The 16,102-nt window shown below is 33.5% G+C and overlaps 1 protein-coding gene across 1 annotated transcript; it reads right to left on the bottom strand.

Moving 5' to 3' along the window:
• Nucleotides 1–5,563: 5,563 nt before the first annotated feature.
• Nucleotides 5,564–6,841, bottom strand: LOC145013775 (sphingolipid delta(4)-desaturase DES1-like). The gene is made up of 4 exons (XM_078972202.1): nucleotides 6,809–6,841; nucleotides 6,674–6,688; nucleotides 6,518–6,571; nucleotides 5,564–6,433 (listed from the first exon to the last, which is right to left on the bottom strand). The coding sequence occupies exons 1-4, from the start codon at nucleotides 6,839–6,841 to the stop codon at nucleotides 5,564–5,566; spliced, it is 972 nt and encodes a 323-aa protein (XP_078828328.1).
• Nucleotides 6,842–16,102: the final 9,261 nt, after the last annotated feature.

Genomic DNA, 16,102 nt, shown 5'->3' with positions numbered 1-16,102 from the left:
CGTATCCAAGTGGGATACTGTTGGATAAGGTGTTTAATCCATAACTATTTTTGGTATGTACTTGATCCGGTTTGGCATGGTTCATTTGGGTTGCATGGCATCATGCATTTGGATAGACTAAAATGAAAGAATTAGAACTTGTGGTTTAATAATATGTTATAAGTTATAATATATTAATAATAATCTTATTTAATTAGTATTGATCAAGAATTAATCTAGAATTAATTATATGATCAAAAGGTGACTAATTAAATATATCGGTTGATTATGTAAATCACTCATACTTGTATAGTGGGCTTAATGCTCCATGGATTATCAGGTTGGGCTAAGGTTCATAAGATGCTCCATGGGAGTTACAAACCCATGGGTCATGGAAATGAAGAGTCATGTCACATTAGGGTTTACATGTTGTAACCCTAGATGTAACACACTATATAAAGAATATGATGTACACCAAAATCCGCCACTAGAAGAACAAGTGAGGGCGAGCCGATTTTAAAAGTGTTATACATTCTCTTTAAGTCTTTCCAAGTGTACTTGGTGTTGTGTGAGACATTTGAGGCATTACACTTGGGGTGCTAGGCTTACAAGGTTTCCAAGGAATCAAATCAACTACAAGGTATGTAATTCTAGCCATTTTTTATATTTAAAGTTCCCCATGTATGCTAGATAGGTATATGAACCTTGGAAATCATATTTTGCATGTATTTAGACAAACATAGATCCAAGGTTTTCTAGGGTTGCATGTACACTTAGGAAGTGTTAGAATGCTCAAAACCCTTCAGTTGATATCTATGGTTTTATGGTTTTTGGTCCCATTTTGACCTCATGAGGAAGATCTAGTGGTTGGACACCACTTCAGAAGCTTTGAGTTGCCACTCTAGGCAGATATAAGGTTATAAGTTTATAAAAATGCTTGCTTGATGCTTGGATATGGTCCATGCATGTTCTTGTTGGGTTTTAATGGATTAAAGTGGTTACTAGGTCTCTTTGAGTCGTGTAAATGCATAAAGGGGTCGACTTTATGCTTTTGGAGCTTAGATGGAAGGTATTATGAGGTTATTATGGAAGGACTTAACAAATTAAGTCATGAAATAAGTCTTAGAAAGTTTGAGGATTATGCCCCGCATAAAAGCAAGAGGCCCACATGGTGGTCCCAATGGGCTTGAGTCTTGTGGCACCTTTGGGTTTTCTGAGAATCATTATGTGGACCAGGATTTGTTGGGCTGCTGGAAGAGGGCCACATGGTGTTGGGACAAATTTGGAAAATTAGGCCATTAATGGGCTTTTATGGATATTATAGTTTTGGGCCTAGTTGGTTTTGGGCTTGGGCCTTGGTTATGAGTCTTGATGGACCAGGGGTAAAATCGTCATTTTACCGCAAGCTTGGTTTATGGATCATGGTTTGGAATTCAGATGCTAATTGGATATTGTTTTGGTAATTGTTAGGATGGGAAATCATCAGGGCAGCAACTAGGGATTTCTTGCAGTGAGCTTCAACACTCGAGGTGAGTTTCCTCACTGTTCGTATAGGTTGAAGGCACCAATGCCGACCCATTTGGTTTTGTAGTATAGGAAGACCCAGAGGTGGCTCCTGGAACATGTATGCTAGTTAAGTAACTGTAGATTGTATGCTACTTGTCTTTGTGATACTTACATAAAAGACCAAGAGGTTGTTCCTAGCATACTGTATGCAAGACCAGAGTCTAAGCTCTGGCAAGTAATTAGTTAAGTAGTAATGATTGTATGCTACTTGTCTTTGTGATGCTTGCATGGAAGACCGGGAGGTGGCTCCAGGCACTCGTCTATAAGACCCAAGGTTTTTGCCCCCGGCCTAGCAAGAAAGACCACGAGGTGGCTCGTGGCATATTGGAAAGACTATGTGCGTCACATAGCACCTTTATTGATTATGATATATCTATGGATCGCGGTTATGTATGGCTTGTATGGATCATTGGATATGTATGGTATGTGGTATTTGGGGAACTCACTAAAGTTTGTGCTTATGGTTTTCAATTTTGGTTTCATGTACTTTTGTTTTAAATGAAAGAGCTTGGGGCGATTGTAGTACATACACCTATATTTTTCGCAGGGGGGGGGGGGGGGCAGACTCTGATAAGTGTTTTATTTGAAACACTTTTCAATTTTTTTTAACAAACTTACATTAATTTTTTAATTATAATAAAAATAAAAGTTTTACCTTGGATTTTTTGGTTGTTTCAAAAGATGAGTTGAGATCACATGATAAGAACCAGACTTGGTCATTGGTAAAGTCACCATCAGAAAAGAAATCATTGTAGAACAAGTGGATGTTTAAGGTCAAAGATAAGATATATGAAACCAAAGGTAGAAATATGAACCGGTGCTTAAAGGTTTGCAACATAAAAAGAGGTCGATTATAATGAGAGCTTTTTTTTGGTTGTAAAAATAATCATTATCAGACTAGTTTTAGGTATAGTGGTTGCATAAAATCTCTATATAGGGGAACTAGATCAAAAAACATATTTTATATATGGTGATTTAGAAGAAGACATTTATATGTTATAACTAGAGGGTTTTTTCATAGTCGGAAAGGAAAATCTAGTATGCAAGTTGAAGAAAAGTCTATATATGTTGAAGCAAACTCCAAGGCAGTAGTACTTGAATTTTGATAGCTTCATGCATAGGTTTAGGTACCAAAAGATATTAAATGGAACATTTTTGTAACCTGAAGAAATTTGGTTCCATATATATCATCCTTTTATTATATTTTGATAACATGTTGATTAATGGATCAGAGATTCATAAGATCAATAGGCTAAAAAAGTAGGTGTCCAGAGAGATCATAATGAATGACCTAGGAGATCATAAGTACATATTTGGCATGAGCATAGCTAGAGACAGAGTTGTAGACACTCTAAAAATTTTCTAAGCAAAGTATCAAGAAAGTTATAGAAAAATTGAACATAGAAGATACTGAAACCAGAAGTACACCTTTGGTAAGTCAGTTAAGACTCTCGAAGAAACAGTCCCCAAAGAAGGAAAGACAAAAAAATATGGGTAAAGTTCCCTACGTCTTAGAAATTGGTAGCTCTATGTATATTATGGTGCACACCAGACTAGATATTGATTATGTTGTCATAGTAGTGAGTCGGATTATGTATAATCAAGGAAGAGCGCATTGGGAAGGACTCACGTGTTTGCTATGTTATTTGAAATGTATTTCTGAGGCTGCTTTATGTTTTAGAAGAAAATAAGTATCCTAGAAATTTTGTTGATGCTTATTTGAGGACTATATGGATTTGGAAAAGAGCACAACCAATTATGTGTTCACAATTAGAGGTATAACAATCAAATGGATGTCTAGGTTACGAAAGAGTGTTGTTCTTTCAACCGTATAAGCAAAGTACATGACAATTATAAAAGCAAGCAAGGAGATTATATGGTTGGAAAACTTCCTATCAGAGATGGGTATGCAGTAGGAAGGTTTTCTACTCTATTATGAAAACCAAAGTGCAACTAATTTGGAAACGAATCTAGTGTTTCATAGAAGGACAAAACATATTCAGATGAGGTACCACTTTATTCGAGAATTGATGAGTGATAAGATTATAAACTTGAAAAAAATCATTGGTACAAAGAATCTAACATACATATTTACCAAAGTTATGACAACAGGGATGTTAAAGATGTGTATGACTTCAACTGGTCTTCCAGGTACTTGAAGAGAATGCGAGACTAAAGAATGATGGGGGTTATAAAATTCTAGATTTTATCGCAGTAGTTGGCTAATTAAACCCCAAGTAATAGATTGTTAAGTTGTAGAGCCTAATTCATCTTTTGACCGTTTAGTTGTTGGTTGGACCAAGCATGTAGTCCCTCTTTGGGCAAGTTCCTTTATAAAATTCGACATCAACTTAGTCATGGACCAGATTTGTTAGACAGTTCGAGGATAACTTTATGTACAAATTTTTGGTCAACTTACTAGCATAAATATATCCGTTGAAATTGTGTAACCTAAGTTATTAAACAGGAAACAACTAGGTGTGAGATCCGTGTACTACACGAGTTTATTAAAAATAAAAGTTTTATATTAAGGTGTAAATATTAAATATTTTTAATGCCTAATTCATTTCGAAGTTTAACAAAATATATTTTATTATATCTTAATTTTGACAATATTGTTTTATAATATTTCATTATTTTAATTATATAACAAAAAAATCCTAATAAATGTTTTTAATGGTAGAAAAAACAAACTATTTATTATTATGTTCATTAGAAAAATATATTTACATTAATTAGAATAAATGTTTCATTAATTATACTTATGATCTGCACATTTAATATAATAAATATTTTAGATATATAATAATAGAGGTGTTAATTAGTAGAATTGATTAATTTTTTATTAACAAAAAAATGAAAATACCACATAATGACATGTAGAATTTAAGCAATTAAAAAAAAATATCTCACATAATGACATGAGGCGAAAATATTGAGGAAATGACAAACGATAAAAAAAAACCCTTCTTTTACTAGAGTTGATAAAATCTCTCTCTCTATCACACACACACTCTCTCTCTTTCTCTCTCTCTCTCTCTCTCTCTCTCTCTCTTATTCGTCCTTAAATATAGTCAATCATTCTGATCCTCTGAACCACATTAAATATTGGGTTCTTGTTTTTAGTTTGGATTATTACTATATGTGTGAAATCGTCTAAACTAAGTGAGCTTTAATTCATAATATTATAGTGAGCTTCTAATGATATATATTAAGTTCCATTTGTCTAACTAAGTGACATATGGAAGTCTTTATGAAGATCGTGGGGGATCAATTACAACAGGAGAACAGATATGTATACATGTATTCTCTTTCGGTGGAAGACACATAATAACGAGGATTACAATAAGAAACCAGTTTGTTCAATTTTTGTTATCATTTGAGATCTTAGTGATATGTATAGTTACAGTTTTTGTATGTATGGTCTGGAGAGAGCATTTGTTTATCTTTGTAATTGTGAGATAAAGAAGAATGGCTGTATATTGAAGAAATAAAAGAGGTTGTTATGGATGTAGATCATATTTGAGTTTACTTTGATTGAACCATATAAAATTTAGGTGTTGTGTGATTGTATAAATATGCAATTCTACATGACTAAACTATTTCATGTCATTAGTTAAAGGTGAATTGATACCAATTATTCGTACAAAGACCCCTATATATATTCATAGTTATTTAAAAAGTTACTATAAGATTTCCAATATAATGCTATAGGTATATCTGTTGGTTATGCCTACAATATAAATTGACATTTTTGTTCATTCTAGAAAACTACATGCTATTAGCTTTAATTCATAATATTATATTCTCTAACCATAAACCAAAGACAAACTTTTTGAGATTTTTCTTAATAAAACATGCATGATTTTGTATGGTTTTTTATTTCAATTTTACGAGATAAACCTTTTAAGACTAACGAATTGGAATCATATGCAAGTCAAACATTTCTTAAACTTTTCATATTAAATATCACAAACCAATGCTTGAAATGATCATATCGGAAATGTAACCTTCATCACTAAAAAAATGTAAGGAAAACACTAAAAAGAATGCAATTTTCATACTTGTTCTTTGTGGAGAGGTTTTTCTTCATCCTGCTAAATGGTCCCAAAGAATTATCTGCTATGTAAGAGTATATCACATGGCTCCAAGACCAATAAGAATCTAAGTTTTCGTAGTATTCGGGTGCGATTTCCCTTACTTTATGAAGCCTACAACCTAGGATTCTTGGAATATCATGGTGCTTGTTATGGTGTCCTACGTGCCATGACATTATATTTAACGGACGATAATATGAATACGTCTCCTGGCCTTCTTTCTTGTTGAATACGTAGTGCTCGAAGATGAAATGCCCCGCCATCGGGTGCATTCCACCTCTAACAAACGTTGAAACGATCATGTAACTGAAAGATCTCCACCCCGAGAAGCAAATCATACATGCATCAAGGCCGATTTGGATGATAAGATTCAAGAATTCCCATTTTCCACGGCGTTTAAGGTTGACTAGTATTGGTCTAAGGGTATAAAATAATAATTGTAAGAGTACCCATATACATTTAGTGACGATGTTTTTTACCAGGCGTGCTTCTATTAGGGTAGGGATGTCTGTGTCAACCCCGTCAACACCTTGGTAACGGTGGTGTTCAAGGTGGTATTTTTGGAAAGTGACTGACATTGGTACCCCAATAGGGAGGTTAGCGAATATCCCAAGGCAACGGTTATAGGGCGGATTAGAGAAAGCAAGATTGTGACTTAGTTCATGAATGGCTAAGAAAAGATTGTGGTTGAGAAAATATCCAAAAAAGTAGGCCACCATGAGTATCTTCGTCCACCCAACGTTGTGGAGGTATACGGCGGTGCATAGTTGAAGCGAAACGACAAGAGTTACCTATGAAAAAACATCAAGAAAGATTCTTCAATTACGTATGGATATACTTAATTTAAAGAGTGTAAGACTAAACATAACACAAACAAAATCAAGAAACCCTAACTTCAGAAACCCAGATTCATTAAGAAAGTCAAGAAACTGATTCAATCACGTAGAGAACGACTACAAACAAAAAACCTAATACAAAAAAACTCTTGCGATAAATAAAAGAAAGACCATCATGAGACACTAAATGCAGACCATCATGTCGCCAAACTGTAAATCATTGTCAAAAAGTAGTTGAAGAAACACTAAATGTAGATACACATATTCATGAGATCGCATCAAGAAATTATTAAAAACTCTTGCGATAAATAAAATAAAGACCATGCGAACCTTATTGTGGTTGATTTCTTGAATAAAGATCATAATGATCTCATCTGTGTTGGATTAGGTGCCTAAGTTCATAACTATTTTTGGGATGTACTTGACCCGATTAGCATGGTTCATTTGGGTTGCATGGTATTGCAACACTTTGATAGACTAAATGAGAGAAATGACACTTAAGGATTATTAATATATTATAAGTTCTAATATATTAATAACTTTATTTAATTATTATTGATCAAATAATTAATTTGGAAATTAATTAAATTATCAAAAAGAAACTAATTAAATATATGAGGTTGATTGTGTAAATAATCTATTCTTATATAGTGGGCTAATGATCCATGGTTTGTATGGATTGGGGTAAAACCCATAAGATGCTCCATGGATAATCCATTGAGGTTACAAACACATGGATCATAGAATATGAAAAGCCATGAAAATTAGGGTTTACATGGTGTAATCCTAATTGTGCTACAACTATATAAAGAACCCCATGCAACCAAAATCGGCACTACTACTTGTACAAGATAGAGGGCTAGCCGATTTTAAGGTTAAGTGAACTTCTCTCAAGTCTATTCTAAGAGTTGTAGTATTGTGTGAGACATTTGAGGCATCACACTTAAGGTGCTAGGCTCACAAGGTTCTCAAGGAATCCAAACTACAAAAGGTATGTTCTTCTTCTAGCATTTATCTTTAAAAGTTCCCCATGGTATGCTAGATAGGTTAAGAACCTTGGAAAATCAAATTTTCATGTATCATACTAAAACATAGATCCAAGGTTTCTAGGGTTGCATGTACACCTTAGGAGTGTTAGAATGCTCAAAACCCAACAGTGGTATCAGAGCCTAGGCTTGTTTTCTTAATATTTGATGCAAACTTGCTGAAAAACTCGAAAAATTGGTTATCTAGACAGTGGACTCGCCGAGCACTACGTATTCGAAATAACCTAGAGATGATACTAGGAGAGAGAGAAAAATGATTTTTTTAATATATTAGATTATTAATATATATATATATATATATATATATATATAATTGATTTGTTAATTTATATGATTAATAAATTAATATGAAATCAATAAGAATTAATTTAGAGTTGATTAGAATTAATTGGAATTAATTTATAGATTAATTAGAATTAATTAATGGTTCAATGGTTGAATTGTAATCGTTCATAATTGATTAAGGAAGGAAAATTCTAGAACCCATAGGGTGGTTGATGATTTTTAGGAGGATTCTAGGGTTTATAGAATATTCTAAAGCTTATAAAGCTTATCATATTTAAATAGATAAAATATTATTATTTTGTTATTCAAATCTACGGTTTATCTTATGTCATCCACACTATAAATCAATGTTATAAAAATCGTTTGGCGGTAGCTCGACGATCGAATGATGTTAGCGATTAATCGAACTAGGCGGCGATTAATCGGAAACCCTAAACTATTAATAAAATTATTTAAAAAATTAATATATCCTAAAAAAATAAGTATTTGAAAATTTTAAATTTTAAAAATTTTAGTATAATGTTTTAAAATTTAAAAGTTAAAATTTTGAATATTTAAACTTTTGGTGTAATATTTGAAAATTAAAGAATTTAATTCTTTTAAATATTTACCGTCTATGACCGCCAAGGGCCGTTAAGCCCGATATTAACCGATTTCCGTCAAGCAACATACAATGACATAAAAGTCAAGTATTGTAACCTATTTTTGAAATAATAAGAATAGCATCAAAATTGAAGTGTTCAAAAATCTCAATTGAGATATTTAAAGTGATAGATAACGTAACAAAGTTTTCAGAAATATAAAGAACGCTAAAATCCGAGTTATAACGAAGAAGATATGACCAATCGAAGATACGCAACAAATCCGATAAAACAATGTTAAACATAAAACGTGAAATTTCAATAAAATACTCTTTAGCCTTAGGTGTCTAAATGAAAGTTGTAGATACCACTAGACCGTAAACGTATATAAAAAAGATGTCCAAATCTGACTTTGTATGAGGAAGTTACGATTTTTTTAAATGTCGGATTTAACAGTAGACAGCTAAAAACTCGAAATAGAGATCGAACGAATTTTAGTCGGCACAACCTAAAAGAGAATCGAAGATCTCGAAAATAGTAGTACAACGGTAAAAAGACAGATGAAAATGGACATTGGATGAATAAGTTATGGATTTTAACGGACTTTTCCAGTCTCGGCCTGTTAAAAATTATAATATGAAAAATAAATTCAAAATTAGCCGACGGAGTCTAAACGAGAATTGTAGAGCATAATCTTACCTACACGTGGGTATAAAGAACGTCAAAAATGGAACTCGTATGTGAGAGTTATGAATTTATGAAGTTCAAGGCACAAAATTCGATATATGTCAGAGTTCACGTCGTGAGTACAGTGTTCACGATGTTAACAGTATGATTGACCCTTCCAGAGCAAGTAGATGGATGACGCACACCATGAGCTCTTCCGGACCAGACTCACGACGTGAGTCATGCATACTCACGATGTGAAAGTCGAAAATTCACCCTATATATCGAAATTGAGGCCTTCCGGCTTTGGTTGCTCATTTCCATCCTCTCTCCTATACTTTCGCACTTTTAAGCACCTCTAAACCACCCCGAAGCCCTAGTAACACATCTAACACACGACGCAAGTCCCGACACCCCGAAGTTCCCGAGAAAATCTTCTTTTCAATTGAAGTGTTGTTCGCACGAAGCCCGGTTCTTCACCAGAAACTCGGGGTGACATCAAGAAAGCACGTTTCTAGAAACGAAACACTGTCCAAATCACCGATTATCAAGTGAGTTCATACCCCTAAACTTATCTCTTAATGATTTTAAATATTTTTAGGGGGGAATACAAGTAGAAAACATTATAGTTATATAATCAATCAAATGTGATTTATAACTATCAAACCAAGGATGTTATTTTTTATATACTTCATGTTGTGTTATCAAACAAACTATTTTAAATCACTTTATAAACTAAAATCAAGTCATCAAAATTTAGTCAAATAGTTAAACTCTTTAAATGTTATACTCAACTCTTTTAACCTTATAATTTTCAAATCATGTTTATACGTATAAATATATATAAAAATAATATTTGAAGGGTTGAGGACTAATGAATTACCTTAATTCCTATTTCTTGTTTAGATGTGGGATTAAGTTGGTGTTATTTGTCCGAATGTCGTTTCCTTATTATATGTATATATATATATATATATATATATATATATATATATATATATATATATATATATATATATATATATATATATAATGGTCTCTATAGTTTAGGGTAATTTACACGTTTGGTCCCTAACTTATTTTTCTAGCTCGAAAGGTCCCTACTGTTTGTTTTTGTTACACGCTTGGTCCCTGTCTTATATAAATAGTCTATTTTTCCTTTGATTTTTTAATTTATTTAAATAAACACACCCCCAACCCCACCCCCTCACCTTACCTTACCTACCCTACCATTTTTCTCTATTTAAATAATTGTATTTTTACGTAAGATAAGGACCAAATACGTAACGAAAACAAACAATAGGGGCCAAACGTGTAACAATAACAAATAGTAGGGACCTTCCGAATTAAAAAATTAAGTAAGGGACCAAATTTGTAAATTACCCCAAACCATAGGGACCATTCGTGTAATTTACTATATATATATATATATATATATATATATATATATATATATATATATATATATATATATATATATATATATATATATATTATACCTATATGAACATAAAATGTTACTTCATTCGGTATCATTACCTTTGTATCATGCTGAACAAAGGTGTTCACCCATGAGAAATAATACTAATCAGATAGAACATATGTCACACCCCTAAACCGGAACGGTGGAAACGTTCGGGGGCAGAGGACGTCATGCTCAATATCATAACCATAGTGAAGAAAGTAAACACAACCATCATAAATATCATTTAAAAGGTTACATTGTTGCAAACATATATGTTTCCAAATAAATTACATATGATGTCAAAATAGTTAAAAATAAATTTGTGCCTTAGCGTCTTGCCTTCAAAAATCTTTTGGTTACCTGTAATACTGAATACTTGAGAATACAAGTTGTTTTTGAAAGAGTATCAGTATAAGCAGTTTATGAATGAAAAATGAATGTTGTTCCTTAAAGTTTGTTACAAGTTTGTTACCAAAAAATCCAATATTTTCTAAAACCTTTGTTGTAGTCTTAACTGGACCAAGACGTAGTATATGTAAGTAAATCGTCATACTTATGTGTGTGGTTTTATATTTAAATAAAACTCCTTAACTCCCCATGAACTGTGTGTTTTGTTAATTCCCCATGTGAGATGTTATAACCATGCTAAGAATCGAAGACCTCGTACTCGACGTTCTTCAAGCGTCGGAATGTTATGACACTTGTCACCCCAGACCTGTCGGTCTAGCTGTTACAAGCAACTTAGGTGCGAGTTTGTCAGACCCAATATAGATCTATACACAACTATCACGCTCTCCCTCCAAGAGATTCTGATTATAACTACAGGACTTTTATGTGGTACTTAAGAGTACCCCGAAGGTGATTGTCTCACAAATTTATTCATTAACAAGTTCACGTAGCTTGTAAGAAAATACCCGTTTTGTAAATCGATTGTGTTAGTGTTTCTTTGTTAAACGAAGTGTTCAAACTATACATAGTATAGTTTATCTTGAGTGTTTTATGTTTAATGAAACCTTGTTATTCATGACTTTGTATTTCAATAAAATGGCATCGAAAATACTAAGTGTAAATCTTACACACCTTGCTCAGCATGTGAAAAGGTGTGAATAACTCTTAAACTTGTGTTTGACAGTTTTACCCTTAACTGTTACTATTTTAGAATATTTATAGAAAAATCATCATAAGTCAAAAACTGAATCCATAAACTCGGAGAGTTTGGAAAACGAGTCTACTATGTTCATAAATTTTCCTATAATTTTTGGTGGTCTCAAACTAGCGTGAAAATGTTCATCTTCACGACTTGGTCTGATTCCGTTGCTGCAGTGATAGGCAGTTTTGTAAAAATCATCATAAATTGAAGAAAAATCATATGGAGATGTGAAAGTAGTCATTTTAAAGGTATAACCTGAAATATTTGCATATTAAACAGTTTTGAAAAATATTAAGTTTAAGTTGGGTAAAACAGTTCGTAAACAGGTCACAACTTTTCTGTTGTAAGCTATCAAGTTAAGTTTTAAATATGTTTGGGTGTTTTAACTTGTATTCCACCCCCCCCCCCTTGAAAATTAAATAAAATTAGAAAATTTAGGGGTATGAACTCACCTTGGGTGATTTCTTGAATAGTGGAAGGTCGAAGAAGAAGAGTATCAAGTCAAGAACACTTGATGAACACTTGAAGTGTTGGATGATCCTAAGAACAATTTTTGGTGTTAAATGTCTCTAGATGATTCAAGGGTGTTATGAAAACATGGAATAACACTTGATTTTAGATGGAATACTTACCAACAAGTGATGTAATAGCTCAAGAACACCTCCAAAAAGTGGCTGGAAGTAGAGAGAAAAAGAGGCTCTCTGGATGGTTTGAGAAATGTATAAGTGTTTGAGAATGATCAAAGTGAACCAAGAAATCCTCCAGGGATTTCTTTATATAGATATTGCTCAAGCAACTTGAAAAGTTGAAAGGATGTGTGCCTTGGTTTGTGTGATGTGGATAAGGTTGGACTAATGAGGAAGTGACACATGGAAGGCAAGTGGGCACACTTGACCCACTTGTGGGGTAGAATATCCTTAGATATTTCTATTAATGAAATAATGATTTTTAATTAATAAACCCTTTAAAAGTGAATAAAATATGAGTTTAGGGGGTTTAAAATGGTAAAAATATGAATTTGGTGAAAAATTCCCGTAAAAAACAGGCTTAGGAAGCGAAAGTAGTCGAAAACCGGGCATTAAGGAGCGAACCTACGAGGTTCGGCTCTTAGGAGGTGAGAACCAAGAGTGGGAGAAGGAGGAACCAAAAGTGGGAGAAGGAACCGAAGGTGCGAGAGGAGCGAAATGGACCGAAGGCTCAGTTCATTTCGGTTGCTGAGGAGGTTCGGTCCGAGGAGGCTAGTTCGGTTCTTAAGCATGGTTCGGCTCTAAGAGGTTCCCTCTAAGAGGGTTTGGTTCCTAAGAAGGGTTTCAGCCCTAACTAGCTGTTTTTCTATATAAATCCCCGATTCAAGCGGTTTTTGGCCAATTTAAGGGTCGGGATGACCCGGATGACTATAAAAAGTTGAGAGAAATTTGGGAGAGATTTAAATTTAGCCATTATTATTGTATAACCTCGTAATGCAAGGTTTGTAAACCTCGTTATGCTTCGTTTATGATTGTTTTAAGTCCCTGAAAGGGTCCATAGTCGTGTTTTGATGCGTTTAACTCCCTTTTTAGGGTTTTACATTGCTCAACACATAAATTCTCCGAGACACTTGATTCTTGACATACAATTACACATTTTTATACATAGAATAACTTTTATCATAGAAGTACAAGTTAAGTTTGACCGGTTCGACTTGTTGACTTTGACTTTGACTTGTTGACTTTGACTTTGACTTGAATTTGAAGGTTGTAACAACATATGAATTATATTAAGTATAATTTAAGATTCAATCCATGCTTTTATCGTAAACAGATATAATTAAAGACTTGTATTTTTATTTACTAAAAAGTTTTTCACTGTAATACTCGTGAACTCGTTGTTAGCATTACATTTTATGATACAATGGCTTTGCGTAGTACCCAACGAAAGTCCCCACTTATAACCATAATCACTTGGAGGGAGAGCGTGATACTTGTGTATAGATCTATACGGGATTGACGATTCGCCACCCTGACTGTTAGCTACAGTCCCCGGGGTGACAAATGTCAACATCAGTACTGACGTCTAGTATGGTTATAAGAACTCACTGCTGAGACAATGACTCATACACATAGTAATATGTTTCTCAAATGAACTTAAGGAGTAGAATCTTTATGGTTATTTTTTTTATATATAAATCGTTTGTATTATGTAATCCTAATAAGGTATTATTAATACGTTCATAATCTAGATTGAGCACATGTTCAACTAGTTTTATTTTATAATAAAACTATAAGTTGTTCAAGCTAAGTATGACATATTTACTTACACTTTTCGGTCTCAGTTCATATTAAACTACAACTCAACTCATGGAAAATATAGGATTTTTCGGGACAAACATTATCATTTTACAAGTGAGTGATTTACAAATTCACGTTCTGGAAATAAATAAGGTTATCTATTCAAAGCTTCATTCTTTAAGTAAAAGAACTTATACAAGTTTTGTCTTAAGGTTCTAAGACTACATTCCATCCAACTAATACGAAAATATAGAATTTTCTGGAGAAACACCGTAGCACTTTCAAAGAATAAAGAATGTATCATTTTTAACACAAAAATGCTTATAAACTCACCAACTTAAATGTTGATACACTTTCAAAAGCGTTTGTATTCTTAGGATAAACGGTAGGCAGGTACATGGACAGATTCTGTGAAGGCGGAGCATTGTAGCATTAAGTCTTTGTTTTGTTATTTACTTTTGGAGTCTATCATGTGTAATTTGAATAAAATGTAAACACTTTAATATTAATGTAATGGATATTGTTGCTTGTTTTACTATTTTACATTTGTTGTGATACTGTACATGACGTCCTCCACCCCCGAACCTTTCCGCCGTTCTGGTTTGGGGGTGTGACGGTTTTAGACGTTCTTTATATTTTCGGAAACATGGGAACATGTACTATAATATTTTAATGTTTGTTTTGTTCAAAACTGCTTAATGTAAAATTTTAGTTTTTCTAATGCATTAATTAACGTTGTCGTTTAAGCGGTTTGATTCGGTTTACAGTTTACACATTTGGATGTAAGGTATCATCTAACATCATATATTATTTAAGATAAACTTATTTATTTTACTTAAGATACACTAAAACTCAGTAATTCGGATTAACACTAGATTCACGAATAGATTGACGGTTATAATAATATCCCTAAATTCCGAGTTGTCACACTTGTAGATTTCGATTTTACTGGGGTTTTGTAGTTCATTGTATGTTGCTTTCAATGTGTGAAGACATAGATCCTTATATGTTGCATGTACCCTTAATTGTTAAGTGTGTTCCGCAAGTACATGATTTTCGCAACCTATAAATTCCTTCAACAAGTTGGTATCAAAGTCATGGTTTAAGTAAATTAGGTCCTTATATTAGATTCCAATACTTAAATTGTAAAGTAAAAAATAATAATTGACTAGATCTCTAAGGTTAAAATAATATATTTTCACCTTCATTTAAACATCTTGATTTCCAAGTATTCCATTTATGCCCTTAGTATGAGAATTGTTTGGAAATTGGTCCACAACGAAATTTTCATAATTTTGGGAATTTATTAAGTATGTTGGGTGTAGCCAAAGAGTATTTTGGGCGTACGTGCTATGGAGCCAAAACCCTAATATTTAGGGTTTTGTGAACTATTTAATCAACTTTATAGCCTTATTGACCTTTCCTTCATCAGCCTCGAGCCCCATGAGGTTTGTTATCCGACTCATGAGGTTATGGAGCAGTGCTTATACAGCAAGGGAGGGTTATTGCTTATGATTCTGGGAAGCTGAAGCCGCATGGGGTTCATTATCCGACTCATGATTTGGAGTTGGGAGAAGTGTTGTTTTCTCTTAACATTTGGCGGCATTATTTGTATGGGGTCCACCGTACTATCTACACGGATCATAAGAGTTTGAGATATCTTATAGATCAGCCAAATCTGAAGATGAGATAATGTAGGTGGCTTGATGTGATCAAGGATTATGATTGTGAGATTCTGTATCACCTAAGGAAAGAGAATGTGGTCACTAATGCTTTGATCCGCAAGACGACTAATTCTGCTATCGAGAGCCTATGTATGAGGATTTCTATTGATTCACCATTGTTAGATTTGATTGGGGAGGATCAGACTGAGGGAGTCAAGAAAGAGAACTAGAAACAGGATTGAATCAGAGGTGAGATTGACAGGTTTTCCACCAACAACCTAGGATTGTTGATCCAGTGTGGTCGGGTTTGGGTACCATATTTGGTGGGATTAGGCAGACTGTGCTGGAGGAGGCACACAAGTCTAGATTTTTTATACACCCTGGAGCCACCAAGATGTATCGGGACTTGATACTTTGTTACTGGTGGTCATGCATGAAGAGGGAGATAGCATGGTATGTCAAGAGATTCTTGACTTGTTAGATGGCTAAGGTCGAGGACC

Source organism: Lactuca saligna, chromosome 1, assembly GCF_052625555.1.
Source record: "Lactuca saligna cultivar CGN05327 chromosome 1, ASM5262555v1, whole genome shotgun sequence".
Taxonomy (NCBI): Eukaryota; Viridiplantae; Streptophyta; class Magnoliopsida; order Asterales; family Asteraceae; genus Lactuca; species Lactuca saligna.
Note: the sequence above shows the minus strand (reverse complement) of the source record. Positions and strands in the feature narration are given on the sequence as shown.

Excerpts from the sequence above, each read along its gene's own strand:
- LOC145013775 (XM_078972202.1), bottom strand. The coding sequence starts at position 6,841 with ATGATCTTTATTCAAGAAATCAACCACAATAAG. Across the intron at positions 6,434-6,517 it reads AGTTAGGGTTTCTTGATTTT|GTAACTCTTGTCGTTTCGCT; the intron begins GTTTGTGTTATG and ends GTTTTTTCATAG.